Below are 19,542 nucleotides of genomic sequence, written 5' to 3'. Positions count from 1 at the left end.
TAATTCAAGAAATAGTTGTTGAGCAATTGCGATGGTGATCGTGATAGAAGCTGCCCTTACATCTACTCAGGGTGTGAAATGTAACTTTGTCTATTCTATGCTATAACATATCTAAAAAATTGTAATAATAACAATAGAGACTGAAATTATGTCATACTCCAGTCCCCTAGATATCTATTTTCCTTTTAATAATACAATCCTAAAATAAATCCTATTTAACTACATGATTTGAGATCCTAATGTAACAATATTGCCTAATTTCTCAATGGGTTCTGTGTTCTCATAATCATAGATTTTATTTGCTTTCGTTAATCTACTTTTTTCTCTAATCTCACAGTTAAATATTCTAACTAAATATTTAGTTACTTTAGGGCTCATAAAAGACACAAAACTGGAAAGCAGCTCTCAATAAGGTTTCTATCAAAATTCTTATTCTTTGCATATCTTTATTTTCATTGGAGCCATAGTCTTCAGTTGTTGTGGATTAAAATTTTTAAATCGCTAATAGCATAATACTGGGTTAAATATTAGATACTAAAATAAATGTTTATTTTATTCAAATTTTAAAATACATATGTAAAACCTATCTCTATTTTACGATGAAAAATTTATTTATCATATGGATTTGTTATTTATTAAAGGATTACATGTACATGTTTTACTTTTAAATTCACATTTATTTTTGTCTCACCTCTGTCTGCAAACATTTGGTCACATTTATTCTTGGAAACATTACCCACTTAAAAAGTATTGCCCTCAATATTATCACAGTGTCAAAGCTCAGCTGATTGCTTCATGTTTTTGGCAATTCACAGTTATTGCTGGAATTAAATAGTTTACATTGATAATGGTGTGAAAACAAGGTTTGGAATCCTTTGGGGGAGGATAGTCATCCTCTGTGATTATCAAACATTCACTAGTTATCTATGCATAGTGGTGATTAAAACATCATCACATATGTTGAACACACACGGGGCAAACATCATATTATGTCATTGACAATTTACTGACAAAGAATGAAAAAAAGGAAGGAAGACAGAAAGAGAAGAAAAAATTAAAAAGAAAGTAGTATTTAGGCAACATCATAACATTACACAGGCTCATTGTCTCACTGTCCAAATCAGCTTGGGGCACATGCCTGCTATACCAAGATGTGATTCATAAACTTATCCATTCATTCAAAAAACAGTTCTGCAACAACTATTCTGTTTCATATTCTCTTTTGGGAGATAAGGATGTTTGTCTATTTTTATTTAACAAGTATTTGCTCAGTTCCTATAGTGTGCCAGATATTGTTGAGATCTCTGGGAAAAATAAAAGATGTATTTCAGTCTGGCTTCAAGAAACCTAGACTTTGATAGGGAGATAAACTGTAAACAAACAGTTATACTCCTAGATTCTTTGCTAGAGGTAAGCCCAAGGTACCCGGGCACCAGCAAGCAAAGCACAAAAGGGGAATAATAAAATCACGCAGGGACAGAAGAATGAGGCAAAATGCAGCATGTGTAAAGTCTTTTGGGGATTTTATTGAAGGCTTATTATGACTCTAGCATTGCTTAAGCTTTACATGTATTAACTCAGCTCTCACAGCAACAGGATGAAGAAGCTACTATGGCTGGCACCATTTTATAACTTCCATGGGGAACTTAGAATTTGCCCAAAGTTACATAGCCGGGAAAGATTTACCTAGGATTAAAACACAGGCAAGCTGGCTCTAATGGGGAGATGATGGCTAAATCTTCAAAATGAAGAAAGTGGAGGACTCTCAGAGAATGCAAGCAATCTGTATGTTTGTCAGAAGTCATGGGAGCATGTGGCAGGGGAGGTAACACATAGACCCATAGCCTAATCTCAGAATCAAGGGCAGGAGAATAGTGAAAGATGAGGTTAGGAAGGTAAACTGAGAGACTAAGGAGGCCACATCATTTTCCCTTAAAGCAATGAGGAGTCATTGTCAATGTACAAGGACAATGGCTATATTTGCATTTTAGAAAAATTACTCCAGTCACAATGTGGGAAGAATGTACTGAAAGTTGAGAAGCCTGGAAGCAGCAGGACCAGATGGGTGTTTTTTCCGTTACCATAATATTAGCAAATACTTATCACAAGCAGGTCTTCTGATCCCTTTGCATATTTAATTCTGATAATTAAATTATAACTCACTTAATTCTGATAACAACTCTGTAAAATAGGTTTTATTATTAACCCCATGTGAAAGATTAAAAAAAGAAAAAACAACTAAGCACAGAGAGGTAAATAATTTTCAAGTATCACACTGCTGGCAAGTGTGTGAGCTGAGATTTGAATCCAGAGGCTCTGGTTCTGGAGATCGTACATTACCCACTGTACTGTGTTGGAAGGGGAAGGTAGAATTGATGATTTTCATCAGATTCTCAAAGTGATCTCCTAGGAAAGAAATAGTAATATCAAGATCAAGCCAAAGCAAATGGAAAGGTAAGTGGAGGAAATTTGAAAAAGAAAAAAAAATTAAATCAACAAGAAATAATGACTTTCTAGAGGTAAAATTAAATATGACATCCAAATTTCTGGGTTACGTAACTGAAGGAGAGTTGCTAACATTCTTTAGAATCAGCAGCAGGGGAGGGAAAGTGGGTTTGGGGAAAGACACCAATTTTAGTTTCAGACATATTGACTGAGGTGCTTGTGGGACAGAGTCCAGCTGGCAGAGGAAAATGAATCTGGAATTCAGGACAGAAATCTGGATGACCGCATAAATTGGTGTGTCTTCAGAGGACACAAGTGGTAAAATCATTGAATGTACATACAAGCAATAACTCGACCAGTTGAGGGTCACAGATCCATTTTGGGGGTCACAGATCCATTTGAGAATCTGATGCAAACTATGCCGTCTTTCCTTCCCACTTACCTCAACACAGTAGTGCAAGGATGCAGGCACAACCTTGTATACAATTTCAGAGACCTTACACACCAAGGTTGTGAGCCTATTTTATAAAATAACAAAAGTGCAATATCAAGGACAGAAAATTTGTAGCTCTTCAAGGTACAGATAACAAAAAAGAGGAGAACAAAAGAAAAACATAGATTTAGTGGGGGAAAGAATAGTGAGCAGCAGTACTATGGAAGGGAAGAAAGACTTACGGAAAGGTGTTCTTTTTAGTGGCGAGTAGTATAATGGTCAGATTTTTAAAAAAGAAAGAAAAGAGTGAAAAATGAACTTCAGAACTAAGATGTGACTCTCTGTAGGCAGAGTTCTGGTAGACTGAATGTCTCAATTGCGTATGTGGAAGACTAAAGTGAACGAGAGGAAATAAAAACAGAAACCATTATCTACCCACATTGAAGAAACTAGAATGTGAAGGGACAATAACCATTTTAGATAAAAGGCACACAACGTAGAGAGGAATAAAAGAAACTTAAAAATAAATAAATACCAAGAGGCATGAACAGTTTGTATACTTAGTTCCTTCTTGAGAAGTTGAAATTTCAACTCATAAGAGCTTCTCTTGAAGTTCATTTTTAAGAATTATTTTACATTATGTGAAAGACATAATGACTAATAGTATAAATTTGTAAGTGATCTACATTATAGGGCTGAAGTGGTTTTCCCAGAGGCTGACTGCAACGGTATGGAACGTTTGATCATTATTTTTGGTCTTATGTCCTTTTTAAAAGTGGAAATGAGGCATTTGCTTCCTTCCCGGTACTGAGGGTCATTTGGCTCTTTTCTCAGAATAATTCTACCATCTGAAAGGAATTTACCACCCTACAGTGTCTACTGAGTTTGTGAAGTAAATCATTCAGTCAAAGGATAATATAGCTTGAACTATATGTCACTTGAGTTAAGAATGATTTAAAAACATCACAAATTATGGGAGGAAATTAAAACTTTTTGAATGTCACTCATATAAACATTGATAAAAATAGAAAATACCATTTTCATTGACTGAGTAAAATACTTGGGTTTTATTGTCTACTTGTAATGCACAATTTAACATTAGGTGGAAAGGAAAAGAAAAATACAGGCAGTCATCTGCTGAACACTACAGCGTGTCCTTGTTCTCATTGAATGAAGGAAATGCTTTATCTTGACAGAAAATTACATGTCAAACATTTACAATTTCCTTAAAATGAACCACGCTGTCTAGCACTTCCTTTCATAAAACTCAGTGGCTTAAGAGGAAAGTGATTGTTTATTTTTGGAAATGGTATATTTTGTCTTTTGGATAGAGCATGTTATCTGCCTTTTGAAAAGTTGTAATTTCTGTAAAAAAAAAAATTGTGTGAATAGCAGATAGCCAAACAAATGATAACAAAATAAAAAATAATACAGTCCTTGACCTCTCCCATGAACTATTTCTAAACCACATCTTTTGGGGAGATTTGAAATTGTGTGGTTAATTCTCTTTTGAAATTAGAATTTCAATTAAATGAACTATCTGAAAAGGGATATTTCCTGGTTCTAGCTGGGCCTGGAAGCTACCAGGATGAGAGGGCATAAGAAAGGAGTGTTTCCTTGATATACTGACATTACTATGAGCACACTACTTCCCTTCTCTCATGCTTTCGTAGTCCATTTGGCTAAAGCAAAGAAGCATAAATAGTTTGAACACAATTTCAACTAAGTCATTGCCTGGACTCATCCACACAGACATTTTCTAAATCCAGAGACAAAATGGGACAATAGACATTAGCTGTCGGTAAGCTATGGTACTTTACGTCAAACCAAATGGCACCTATGATTAGTCTGAAAGAAATAAAGAACATTTTATTAACATCACTTACTATGTATGCATCACATCAACTATGGAATGAAACCCTCATAAAATTTCTTATACTTTAAGAAAGTAGAAAAATGAAATAAAAACTGAGAAATGTTGCACCTGTGCATTTAGCTTTAAATACAAACCCTTATTTTTAGTGTAAGATTTTTTCTAAAAGCCAATTGCCAAAAAAACTAGTGATACAAAACATTTTCAGTTTCCTGTGAGAGATCATAATTCATTTGCAACTAGCAAATTCCATCATAACTAATTTTACACTAGAATCTCATCCTAGTACTGACTTGGGTATTCACATTCTGAATGTGAACATCTTCAACAAGGAGTCATTAATATGTGGCCTACCAAGAATGATCCACCTTTTTAATGGATTTATGAAGAAGTCAGGTTGTTATATATATATATATATATGATATATATATATCATATATATATTTATATATTAATTTATATGTAATCAATTAAGTCAAACCTCTTTTAATATGTTATTTATTATGTCTTTGCATGTACTTATAATTATCTTTAGATATGAACATTATTTTCACAACCAGGATGATTTACTTTAGAAGAGTGAGTTTGAACTTTGGGTTTGATTTTAAGTGAAGATTTGGCTCTAAGGGGAGGTTTTTCCAGCTGTTTGAGCCTCCTGTACAACAAACACACACCCGTGCACACACATACTTCTAATCTCAACCATAATTAATCCTCCAGCCCATCTCCCTAGAACTAGGACTAGATTAAGATGGTTTCCTCACCAGTGTCTTAGAGCAGCTATGACATATGCCATCTAGAGGGCAGGACGTGGTGGTTTAGAAGGAACAGGAATGAGGACAGGAATGAGGACATCTGAGTTCTGGTTCCAGTTCTGCTGCCAGGTTGCTTAACATAACCACCATACACCTTAGCGTTTGCCTGGCGTCCTAGACCAACCTACTCACTTTACAAATCATACCAATCATTCCATATCTTCTCTTGGTTTCATGTCAGTCCCTGTGACTGGGGAAGTCCTATGTGTAGAGTAGAACCCTATCTAGAACCCCAGCTGGTATTCAAGTACTGTCCCTTAAGTAGATTACACAAGAGTAAAAATCAAAGTGACACACCTGTGGTGTCGGTCAGTCGTTATTTATTTAAAACTTCAAAGTGAAGTTGTGAGTACGGTGTGTTGGTTTTCAAAAGCAGCTGGCAACTACGTTCTGTGCTTACAGCATTGCCCAGGGGCTTTCATTCCTTTTTAAATGGCTTTTGTGGAAATCAATTATTTGTGTACTTATAACAGGTTACAAAAGACGCTCTTTAAGCTTCCCCACATGCCTGGGAAATCTTTTGTGCAAATTCAATATATTCCAGCCAGGCTGAAAACATTACATAGGAAATTAACACACATGAAACACCTGAAATATCTCTGTTAATGAAATGACCTTTTGAATAAATGGCAGGGGTTATGCAGCACTCACAACTGCCCAACAGGGTGCCCACAAAGGGGTGCATAATTCTATTTTCAACTTTTTTTTTTTACATTTTGGTTACTTTAAGCAGTAATAGGCTTTGAATGTACACTAAGTTACATGCATTACAGTCATTTCACATTAGAAAATTTGTATAAATATACTAATCAAACTGCAGTAGAAATATATAGCATTACGTAATGTCTTATTATTCTTCCACATTAAAAAAAAAGTACTATAAAATTAGAGATTCATCTATGGCATAGGATGCTTTGAATTTCTACAGAGATTTAACAGTTTATGTACCTTATGCATGTATCTCAGTATTATTTAAAATTTGAGTATATGCTTTTATACATCAGGGTAACGCACTCTCCAGATAAGTAAAATGCATCCCTTTAAGTAGTAAAATTTTAAGAAAATTCAAAACTATTATGATGATGATAAATTTTCTGCATTGTTTTTATTTCTTGCTCCCTTTTCCAGAAGAAAAGTTTGAATAAAATTAAGGCTTTTTCTAATTTAATTCATTATCATCAGCATGAATTAATTCACATTAGAATTTCATGATGACTTTGGGAAAGTATATAATTTGTCTACTTTATATTACATAATGCCAACCCATTATCACTTCTTAGTTTCGCCTCCTTTTTAAAATTTATCTTTTCCTTACATGCATACAAGCTTTCAATGACCAATTTTCTGTTGTCTTTGAGCCTAGGACTACAAGATGAACACAAGCACGCGCACACTTAGACAAACACGCACACATGCTCACTTTCACCTCCCCTACTAGCCTTCCTCTAAACCTGTAGCTTCTAGCAGATAGTCCATAGGCTGGAAGATGAGTAACCAGACTTGTGAGAATAATACCTAAAATTGATAGAGATAATCCTGAGTCAGCATGACCTTTAGGATGTGGACATTATAAAATCTAGCATGGCTGCTCAGGGATATCTTCCAAATCATCTGTCAGCTTTGGAAGTTGTGGCTGTCAGTACTTCACATTTCCACTGAAGGTTCTCATCTCACAGATAATTGTGTCTGTGGCTTTCTTATATTCTTATCTCAACATTTTTCTTCTTGTTGTCATTTCTGCCCCCTGTCACTTTTTCCAATACTTCCTTCTTCCAAGAGAAGAGCCTATACCCATTCAGAATTAAGGTCTGTCCTGAACCACCCAGGGCCTTGAATGTGAACTTGCCAGCTGAGATAAGTATTGCTGGAGACTCCGCAGCAGATGACTCACTGGAGCTCTACATGGATTTGGCTTTACTCCAGAGGCCAGTAAGAAGTAGTTAGGATTCTCAGCTTTAAAGTCTGAGAGTTCTACCACTGACAAATTTTGGAGAAGTTAGGTAGCAACTCTGAGCCTCAGTTTTTTCATACATAAAACATTATATTGATAAACCTATCTCAAAAGATGATTCTGAATATTAAATGAAATGAAGTATGTAAAATACACTTGACACACAAAATTCAGAGTTTAGCACATAGTAAGTGTTTAGTTAATACTAGCTGACTGTATGATGATTATGATTACTATAGTTCCACCAAGAAGATGATGGATAGCTAAGATTTTACAGATTATCCACAGAAGATATACATACAAAGAATTTAAAAGAGAGGAAAACAGTTCTTTTTTTGAAAAATTTTAATATAAATAATAACGCCATAGGTAAATAATACTCAAGGATTCTTTTATACCAGGGTTGGAGGGATTGTGGAGAAAAGGAGTAGTAGCTTTAAAAAAGGGAAGCTTTTCGCTACTTCACCAAAGACTTCAGATTAAGAGTAGTATGTAAGAATAGAATCCATGCACTTGTTATACTGTGTCTCTTTCTGTCATGCACACACACACATAAAACTCAAACCACATGCAATCATCACATATGTAGGTTAAAAACAGTTATGCTGAAATATCAACCCACACATATTTAGGTTTGTATACACATGTTTTTTATGAGAAAAAATACCAACCTTGAAAATTTCAATTTATAAGCATAAAGCTTTTATGTATTTATGTATCTATACATATTTGTTTATGTCTTTATAAAGTCATTGGTAAGTCTTCCTCACCCTTAAATCCACCCACAAAATATTGAAACATGGAATACCTGGAAATCCTTTCATTTTTTCACACCCTTGAACAGCAAGGTGTTACCTTCTTCTACTTCTAAGAGTCCTTTAAAATAAATTAGAATTTTAGGGAATACCTTCAAAATGGCCTTTCTACAATATGCCCACACACATGGCTGAAGAGCACAGAATCTAACTGATCGTTTGCCTGTTTGTGCCTTGTCAGATGGGCCATTTTACTCAGTACTCATCTGTGTACCCAGTTAACTGCAGTGACTAGTGTTGAAATCACAGATTTAGTATCAATTCCTAATTCTATGATCTCTCCAACAATGATGGCCAAAAGAGTCCCACAGGGATTATTATTGAGCAAATAACTTAATCCACATGTATTCTGATGTTTGCTAATACCGGAAAGATTGAACCATTGGCCACATTTAAGCCTTGAAAAGAATGTTCAAAGAATGATTGCGTTACAGCAATTTGTTAGAAAATAAATAGGAACAAGAACTCTTGCTTTTTACATTGCCTCTGTAGCAAAGTTGATTGTCTTCTGTGTTCCCTGCTAGGGTTGCTAGGGCTCAGAATTTCCAATCCAACATTCCAGGAAGTTTTCTCTTTAGGGTTCATCTGAATTGAAGTGACCCTTTGCCTCAGATTTCATGGTCATTCTCTGAAGTCAGTCCAGTGGTGGATACACCATCTGGATTGAAAGTGGTTGGGCAAATGAAGGGAAGAGCAGGGTAAAGCTGCTGTCATCATGTTCTCAGGTTGCTTATGGACTGAGCATGGGCTGGTGAAAGACAGACATGCACGTGCTTGTGTCCCTAGTCTTTCCCTGTAGATGTCAAACATTTGGTTATACCAATAAGGTTAAATGAAAAGAATTAATAATGATTCCTTCCTAATACTTTCTAGATTTATTTGTTGATATTAGTATGAGTGAAGTCCTTGAACTGACATACCAGGTTCTTAAAATTTAGCTCAGATAAGCTTTTCTACATGTTTTATTCTTTCAAGTGTTACCTCTTCTAGGCAGCCTTCCCCAAGTCCACCTGGCAGGTGGAGTATATTCTCCTTGCGTGCTCCCAATGCACTTGATTCATACCTCTAAGATAACAAATGTCTGTATTCTCTGTCTTTGGTGTTGTATTTAAACTGGTAACATTATAGCTATACAAGTGTGGCCAGCCATCTTGTGACCAGGTGGAGAGCCAAGAACAACTGAGTTGAGAAAAAGGTGAAGAAACTAATTCCTGGTCACATTGCTTGAAACCTGATCATGCCTTACTTAAATTCTACTCTGGATTGTTCAATTACGTAATCCAATAAATTATGTTTTTTGCCTAAGCCATCTTGAATTGAGTTTTCCCCTATCATGGAAGATAGTAATCATGAATATAGCTTTTATGAGCTATCATGGAAGATCTGTATAATAGATCTTTCTCCTATCAGGCTGTGATCACATTAAGGGCAGGTTTGGGTTTTCTTATGACAGTATCTCCATTGCCTAAGAAAAGTCTAACAAATAGCTGATATTCAATCAATAGTTGTTTAATTAATTAATATAGGATGGATTGAACTAAAAAGGAACAGGTGGCAGAGACCAATTAAAAAGCTTCAGTCTAATTGTTTTATTTACACTTTCATTAATTTTTTTTCCAGTTATTTTTTTTGTTGTGGTAAAACATATACATAAGGATTGCCATTTTAAGCATTTTTAAACATTCAATTGTTTTTTTTTTTTTTAATTGATGACAACCAGTAAGAGAAACAGAGAATGCAGTGTTTGGAAGGAAAGATTAAAAGTGAAAGTTGGGGTAGCAGTAGGGACTGCCCAACAGTTTAGAAATATGGATGTGGAGGTCAAGAGGGAGGCAAATACAGTGTTAAGAAATGCTTATTAATCTTAGAAATCTTCTGTGTAAAAGTTCGAAAGCAAGATAGTTTGCAAAAAGAGCAGATGCATAAGGAATAGATATCCAAGGAAGAAACTTTAGTGAACATCTACATGGTAGGTGAGAAGGGGAAGAGAAACCAATAGAGATGAAATGGAAAGGACACTTAGAGAAGTGGAAAAGGAACCGGGAAGGGTTAACACAAAAGGTGAGGGGAAAGAGGAGCAAGGACAAGTTCTGTAGTGTAAAGGAAGGGATTGGAGGAGGCACATCAAATACAAACCATAAAGGTCATACAGAAAGAGCGAGAGAAAATAGAAATGGGATTTAATGTGAAGAAAGTAGGTAGAAAGATTTGAAACACACGCTGCAGGAAATGGGATATAAAGTCTTTTAGAAATGACTTGGCATTTGCGATCTATAAGTGAGAGTGAGACAGTGAACAACAACCTTCTGCGGGTCAGGATTTGCCCAAATGAGTGTGAGCAAATGAGAGGTCAGTGGAGGAAAACACCACCAACACCTCTTGAACCATCCTTGAATGCCTGAATCTGAGGTCAGTGCTGGGAGGAAGGAAAAGGGAGGCTAGGACAGGGCTGATCGAAATGGTGGGGACCTAGACTCCTAGTTAGAAGGCAAACTCATTAGGCGTTAAAAGATTAAGAGAGGAAAAATGTGGTCAAAGAGGAAACTTTAGATATAAAGATCAATTTTTTAGTCCATTCTTTCAAATAAGTCCATTCCTACAAAAAGTTTAAAATACTTTAAGAAATAAAGACCTCTCTCCAGTCTCCTGATTGCTCCTCCCAGTTCTGTCCAGTTAATGCTTCTTTTATCCTCTTCCATCAGGTCTTCTGTATTCATAGCTTGTCATTTATCGCACATTCCTCCAGGCTCTATCTTTGATCTAATTTAATCTCAAGAACTCCTAAAAAATTTATAGCTAGTGCTGACACTTGTAATGTTCTTAAAATTTATTTTTATTATTATTCTCCTATGTTTCAAAATGTTTCCTATATTTCTATTTTTACAATATCTAAGTATGACACTGAACTTCAAAAGTCTTCAGTGCTTAACAAAGAAAATAGTCATGCAAAAAGTTGAGATTAAAACTTCTACAATCAGGGCCGGCCCGGTGGCGCACTGCTACAGTGCGCCGCTTGGGAGCGTGGCGGTGCTCCTGCCAAGGGTTCGGATCCCACATACAGACTGGTTCCCGCTCACTGGCTGAGCGAGGTGCGGGTGCAACACTGAGGGTTGCGATCCGTTGCCGGACATGAAAAAAGACAAAAAGGAAAAAAAAAAAAATTTCTACAATCAACATGTTTATTTATATATTATATATCATTTCTCTTTAAATCTTAACTGTTTGGGCAAAGCTTGCAATACGTAGTAAGATTAGATTGCCTGTTTCTTTTAGATTTAACAACAACAGTATAATCTGATTTAATCAATGAATGACATAAACCAGTTAGCCAACTTTGACAGGAGTGACCAATTCAATATAATTGTAAGTATAACTAGTCAGCTATCACTGCCCTGGATTCAGGCAGCTACAATGCTTAAACTTGAAGGTGGAGGACATCAGCATCTGCCACTCCATAGACCAGAGTGGCCAGACTTCCACATTCTGCTAGTGTCCTTTCCATTACAAAAAATAATAATATAATGGTTTTTTAATTAACAATGTTATTGTCGTTACCATGACAATGATAATAGTAACTACCATTTTCTGAGTACTTAACTATGCTTCACTGACTCTGCTTTGTGTTATTAACTCACGCATGTACCTCAGAGGTAGTTAATGACTACCCCTTTATAGATTTGGGTTTTTTTAAATTAATCTTTTATTTTCACATATTGATTGTACATATCTATGAGGTACAGAGTTACATTTCAGTGCATGTATACAATGTGTAGTGATCTGATAAGGATAATTAGCATACTTACTCATTTATTTGTGATGTGAACATTTGATCTCCTCTCTTCTGGTAGTTTGATAACATGCAGTTAGTCATTGTTAATTATGGATACCTGGGTCGACTGCACACCAATAGAACTTACTTTTTCTATCTAGCTGTAATTTTGTATCCATAAACCAGCTTCTCACTTCCCACCCTTCCTGCCCCTTTCCCACCTCTAGTCACCAGAGTTCTTCTCTCTCCTTTTAACAGTTTGTCTGATCATTATTATTTTTATTTATTTGTTTGTTTTTTGTTTTTGCTTTTGTTTTATCTCCCACATATGAGTGAGAATATGTGGTATTAATCTCTCTGTGCCTTGCTTTTTTCACTTAACATAATTTCCTCCAAGTTCATCCATGCTTCTGCAAATGGCAGAATTTTGTTCTTTTTATGGCTGAGTAGTATTCCATTATGTACACATACAATATTTTCTTGGTTCAATCATCTGTTGATGGACATTTAGGTTGGTTCCATATCTTGGCTTTTGTGAATAGACCTGGGAGTGAACATGGGAGTGAACCCTGAAGGTCAATCTACCCTTGTAAAGGGGACCTTCTTCAAATCATAGTGTATAATAAAAATATCAAATGTTAGCTGTGAATGCAGCTTTTAAATTGATTTTAAATGCTTTATTAGTCTAAAATGTACCCTGAATCAAACTGTCAAGTGTCATGTTTGCTAATAATAAGTAATTAAAAACAAGTAGTCTAATCTTTCTGAAAAGAATGACTATTTCCTCTATATAGAATATATTTCAATTTTTCAAAAACACCGTATTTAATTTTAAGAAAATTAAATATGTGAGTCAGATATGTTACCACCACCACCACAACAAATCCACAGTGTAACCATAGTATTAGCTGTGCCTTTTGATGGTAGAATCCTCAATCCATTATTCCAGGTATAGGGTTTGTATTCATGGTTTAGACAGTATGTTTATATTAATATAGTTAGTTTTCACAAAAATAAGATAATACCCAACTTCTTTTTTCTCTGTTATTAGAAATGTGTGCAAAATAGCTTCCTTCTTTCCATACAACAGACCCTTTACCCACATCTTCCTGAAGTGGAAAAGAAAAGGGAAGGCAAGAGAATGTTTTCTTACGTAACTAAAAAAGGGAGAGCAGGAAGTGGTATATTCAACTAGAGAAGCTTTTTTTTTTTTTTTTTTTAGATAAATGACTTTCTCCATTTCTCACCCAAAAAAGAAAATTGGGTTTATCATTGAGTTCTTGTGGGGTTTTATTATCCTCTCTAGGGATCATAAATTTGAGTTGATTATTTCTTTACATCCTTTTTTTGGACATCTAATTTTAATGTTTCTGATGGTCGAACAGAAGAAAAGATCAAGTACTTAAAATTTAGAAGGTTTTGTTTTAGATAAATAGCAGTCCATAAAGTTAAAATAAGCAAACACCACTAAACTACATTGATGCTTTTAAAAATGAAACTTTTATACAATCTATTGACGTGCTCAATGCCATTAAAGATGGCTTTTAAGCATTTCTATATGCATTTTAAAATTGCAATTTGCATACATTCTGTGCAATGTTTCTTTACCATCATAGAAGCTGATAGCCCTCTAATTAATTTACATATTTTGTGTTGATATTGTCATTGTGATGGTGGTGTTTAGATGCAATTATTAATCTAACTAGAAAAAAACCACTAGCCCAGACATGAGCTATATAGAAAGCCATGATGTTATTAACGCTCTAGTACTATATTTTTTTGTTAGGACAACGTATCTGACATGAACATTTCCTTGAACTATAATTTAGTATTTTCAAAAATTTGAAACATTTATATCGAGAATGTAATTTTTCCACAATGATTAGACTGCTTATTACCATAAGTTAGTAAATATCATGCAACTCAAGTTTAAGTCAGGCTAGTACTTTAGATTTTTAGAGTATTTAAAATTAATTTAAAAGCATTGTCTTGGTTTACCTTTAATATTTTTATTATGAAAGATCATTGTGGCTCAAAGTGATTGAAAGCAGATATTTATTAACAGGAAACTTTAAGGGCAAGTTTACAAAATGTTCTTAATCTTAATTTTTAGAAAAAGGTTAAATAAAGTCAATTACTAAAATAATATATATATAAGAAATCACTAAATCATCAATATTTCATAAATATATCACATATATCTTTAGCTAAGAACTATTAAATATGGATAAAGCTTAGTGAATAAAATAAATTTCTTCTCAGTAGAGACTATCTCTAATTAAATTTCCTGCTTCACTTGACTTCTAGCCTTAACTATGACCCTCCCCTCTATGTAACTTAATTTCAGAGTCTTATTCATTTGTTTGTTCTTTTATTTGTGTATCATCCACCTGATAGTTTAACTTCAGGGCATTAAATAAAAAATAAAGTTTAGTTACATTTTCTTTCTAGGTAGCTCAATTAAGCTATGAACTCTTTTTTACTTTCCAAATCTAATTGTTTTGAGAGTCGGTTTTTAGTTTTGCTTTTTTGTTTTGTTTTGATAAAAAATTTTAGGAGCTCTTCAATCTGAAGCCACAAAAATATCAGTACTACCTAGTGTTTTAAACTTCCATACCATATTTTTATGCTTGAATATACCTTTATCCCTTCTTCAAAGTGTTTTAGCATTTTTTTAAACTTTGTTATGAAATGTAGGTAAGAACACTTTAGAAATTTGCGGGAAACATTGACATGATTGTTACCAATTGGAGGTACCACATGATCAGGTAGTTCGTCCCTTGAGTTAGTGTTTTGAAAAAGAAATTAGAAAAGCAAGAATTAAGAAATTAAGTAAAATATAAGTATTCAGTTAGAAATTGTTCTACAGCTTTTCTTTTCAGTTTTGTAATTTTGTAAGTCACCTCAAAATCTAGTATTGTCATTAATGATTCATTTTTCAGTAAATATAATATTGATATTTGTGCAGACGAAATTAAAACATGTGTAGCTATGCTTGGAGTCCATTTGGGTGCTAATGGTGTTGATATTTTTATTCACATATTGCAATCTTTTTTTTTTTTTTTTGCAGTTTTACTAAAGGGAGGAAAAAGAGAGGAAGAGAAACCATTTAGAGACTGTGCAGATGTATATCAAGCTGGTTTTAATAAAAGTGGAATCTACACTATTTATATTAATAGTATGCCAGAACCCAAAAAGGTAAAACCAGAAGTGTTTGTTTACGAGATATAAAGCAGATCCTAGTTGATTGCTGGATAATCAGATTGATTTGTGAGCCTGTTAAACCAAAAATATATATATATGCTTGAGCTCTTTAGTCCCAGAGATACTGTTTCCCAGGTCATAAATGATGAAAGTCCTATTGTACAGACATCTTCCCCCCTCCAGCCCCCATACCTCCCATCTTTCTTTCACACCGTTTTCTTTTACTTTTTGCTAGTTCTGGGACTGCCCACTGCTCGTAAGTGTTTGTTTTGTCCAGATTACATGTTAAGGTCCTATCTACCTTGTGTGTATGGGGAGGAGTTAAGGAGCCATCTTCCAAGGTCTCAAGAACCCAGAGGGCACACATCCACAGCCCAAATACTGTCAGGAAGGAGAAGGGGACATATAGCTATTTGCAGAATCACTGCTCCAATTAGGGTGGGAGAAACATATTCTATCTTAACATAATTTTGAAAGGATTATCTTTTCATATTTACATAAAAGAGTGGGTTGGAGGATCAGATTCATCAGTATGCTGAACAGGACCCAAAGTAAACTTTGAAGTAAGCAAACATTATCTTCTTGCTGTCCCATCTGTTTTATATACCTTTTCCTCTCGTTTATTTATTAAGCCTGCCATCCATGCCTTCACTCAGTACAATTAAGTGGATGCCATTTATTTGTCGGTCACTGGCCAGGGACAAAAATATGAAGCAAACAGTCCCCAGCGTAGTGGTGAAGACAGACAAATTCTGTCTGTCTGATCTGATCAAACTCTAGTTCCCTTTCTACCAGTGTCCTCTCTCTCCGGATTTCAATAAGGAATAGTGGTTTAAGTTAGTTTAATGTTTTCTTTCCTTTGCTGGGACACACTTTTCTTCTCAAAAGAGGCCTTCAGTGTCGTTCTGTGATTGGGAGAGGGATGAGGGTAGAGTACGCACTGGAGGAAGGAAAGGTGCCAGGTGCAGTTTTATACGTTGCCACCTCGGCCACCTGCCAGAGAAGTTTGGTTTCACCTGTTCTTCGTTTTGGGCTTCTGTGCAAGATTTTGTTGAATCAAATGCTCGATGCTTAAAAAACAAAACCAAACAAATTGTGAAGACACAATGGCAGGTCTGGGAGTGAGGAGACAAAAGTAACTTATTTCAAGGAGGATCCTTTTGTATATCCTAAAATCATACGTAGACAAATTCAAAGCACACCCCCCCACACACACACCCCATATGTATAGTACATAAAGTATGTGCGAAACTGTCCTGGGGGAGGGGAGTCGAGCTAAAACAATGCTCCCTGTCATTTACCTGCAGTACTGCCCACGACTTAGAAGAACCCATAAATGATTGTCAGCTCCACAATAACTTATAACTTGAGTATAAAAAATAAAGTTAACTAAAAATATAAAGTGGCCCTCCTTTTAGACTCCTAAGGATTCTCTGACATACAATGAATATAAAAATAAAATAATTTTCAATGTATTCAGATTGAGAACATTCACACTTTTAGAGTTTTTTTCACTTTATTACCAGTACTACCACGTGGCCTTTGGGGAGAAGGAGCAGCACACAAATCATTACCATTGCTCCTGTTAGGATGGAAGAAAAATATCCTTTCTCAATGTATAATCTTGAATAGATTTGCTTTTTATATTTACATAACAAAGAGGGTTGGAGGATCCATTTCACTAATTCAGTGGTTGGCTTCTGGGATGGTTTCATCAGGATAATATGGGTCAGGCTTACACCTCCACAAAATGATGGATTTTGCATATTATGGAGATTTAGGGTTGTTCTGGAATAAATAAAATCTAATATTTAATTTGCAAATGTTAAATATCTACTGGATTCAACTTCTGAAATTAGGGTCTAGGAAAAAATGACAGCCTGAGCAGGTTACCAGTAATATCAATACATACCTGTAAGAAGCAAATTGTATCACTGCAGAAATGGCCCCCATGGCTTTACAGAAACAAGGAGAAGTTCACACATGATCTGGTCTGGACTCTCATTAGATTTGGTTTTATTATAATAGTAGCAGAGCGTGGCGAGAAGGGCAGACAACAGCTGACAAGAGAAAGGTGCTGGACTTCTTCTGGACTTAGGTGTCCATTCTCTTGTTTTATTCTTTCCTCTTTATGGTTATGGATTCTTTCCCAAGTAGTAATATTATTCTTTAGTAGAGATGGATATTTGAGACTGACATACTTACACTTTTTGTAGGTAATAAATTTTGTTTTAAATCCCTTATTATAATCACATTACATGGCATTAGTAAGAACAAATATTGTATGAATTTCCTCGAAGTAATTTAGAAGCTGATTAATACAATAGTTCAAATATACTGAGCATTTAGTTTGCCAGGTCCTGTTTATTCTTTTCAACGATTCTATGAGATAGGTGCTCCCATCTATTTAGAAAAATTACCTGCCCAAAACACATTGTTAGCAATTATTGAACTCTGGTTTTGAAACCAGGGAATCTGACTCTCCACTGCATCTTCAGACGAGGTCAGAGGACCAAGCAGGATTATTATTTATATTAGTGATAACTGAAGTTGCACTGTTCATAATTTTTTAATGTGAAACTATCACCCTATGTAAGGAAACACATGTATGACATGTGAGGGGCACAAACAAGGTTCATTATTTGGAAAATTAGGTAAATCTGTTCATGTTCTGATTATAACCCATCTCACTCTTAACATCCTATAATCTCATTTTCTTCTCCTATTTTTATATACATCATTGGTATTCTCTCAATCCTATTAAAAGTGTTAGGAAAATTCATCTTTAGGACATTCAGACTTCCAATTAGACTTTATATCATAGACATAAATTTTGGTGCTACCCTTGGATATGCTTAGCAAAACCTTTGCTCATTGTAATTCTTCCAGAAGTTCTAGCAAGGGTAAAAAACTCAAGGTAACCTATATAAAACAAAACCAAACAGTCACATATGTGTGATATGGACAAATCAATAAAATAGAGCTATTTAAGACAACTGACAAAAACTGGTATCAGAAATTATTCATCTTTTAGGCAGAGTGAGAGTTGCAAGTATAACAGAATTGTTATATAGCTGTTGTTTTGATTAACATTGTTTCATGCCAAAAAAGAAATATCTGCAAAAATTTAAAAAGTGTTATCTTTTCAAATGTGATATGGAAGCCAAAGGTGGTTTTCTAGGACTATTTAATTTTTCAAGCATATAGAAAACTAGACCTAGGTCATTTATATATTTCTTTTTGCTTTCATATTATTAATGGCTTATGGTTATTTCCCTCTCTGAATTCCCTTTAATGCATATATAGTGAGAAACAGAATTTTTCCTTTCATTTCATAAGTTTCTAAAAGAAAATGCCCTATAAGCTAGCTTAGTTACATCCAAATATATATATATCTGCTTTTCGTAAAATATTAAAAATTTGTTTTTGAACTTATAATTCCCCTAATTCTTGGAAAAGAATTATAACAAATGTGTTGAGCCTTTTTCATTTAAGGTTATGAAAAAAGTAATTAATGTCCACAAGTCTAATCATTCCAACTTGTATAGAACGTAAAAGCATAAAAACTGTGTGAATCAAATTTCCTTTTTTTTGTGTGGGTTTAAACCTCTGTATTATGTTAAAAGGTGTTTAATGCTTGAAAGCTTTGACCTTGCCTGGGATAGGAGCCAGTTCAGTCTTTTCTTGGATAGAGTTAAGCCCAAGTCTTATGATCAATAAATGTAACAGGCGTGGTAAATGTAGCAGGGCCTTGTGCACAGGAAGGACATCACCAGATAGCACAGACAACACAATACTGGCAAACGGACTTTTCAAGTCCTTTTATGTCTCAAATCTTTTTGAAACTGACCATTTATTTTCTTTAACTTCCTTCATCTGGTAAGCAATGTCTTTTGTTTTTCTTTTGACCAGAAATAAAAAGTGTTTTGCTTTTTTTTAATTTTTTGTTTTTACTATAGTGAATTCAACTTCTTAAATACATATTTGTGTATGTGTATACTTATATTTTAAAAAGTAGCATGATCAAGGTTAGTAATGCCAACATGATTAACCAGAAATTAGAAACAGTAATCATAAGGGCAATTTATTGAACTTCTACATATTTTGGTTTTATATATTCCATATTATTCATAATAAATTGTAAAAACTGTATGCAAAGTTATATATAATTATACTGTAATATATTAAATGTTATATACATACAGTATATAATGCAAAATATAAATTCATACTATCT

The 19,542-nt window shown here is 34.5% G+C and overlaps 1 protein-coding gene across 4 annotated transcripts in view; it reads left to right on the top strand.

The window, feature by feature from the left end:
- The window catches only part of ANGPT1 (angiopoietin 1), a 253,373-nt gene that overhangs the window by 188,851 nt on the left and 44,980 nt on the right, over positions 1-19,542 (top strand). For all 4 annotated transcript variants that reach the window (XM_008569695.1, XM_008569687.1, XM_008569713.1 and 1 more), the window contains exon 5: positions 15,172-15,299. In XM_008569695.1, coding sequence (XP_008567917.1) covers positions 15,172-15,299 — 128 coding nt within the window. The remainder of the gene's footprint in view (positions 1-15,171; positions 15,300-19,542) is intronic.

The sequence above is a fragment of the Galeopterus variegatus genome, unplaced genomic scaffold (genome assembly GCF_000696425.1).
Source record: "Galeopterus variegatus unplaced genomic scaffold, G_variegatus-3.0.2 Scaffold28, whole genome shotgun sequence".
In the NCBI taxonomy this organism is placed as follows: Eukaryota; Metazoa; Chordata; class Mammalia; order Dermoptera; family Cynocephalidae; genus Galeopterus; species Galeopterus variegatus.
Note: the sequence above shows the minus strand (reverse complement) of the source record. Positions and strands in the feature narration are given on the sequence as shown.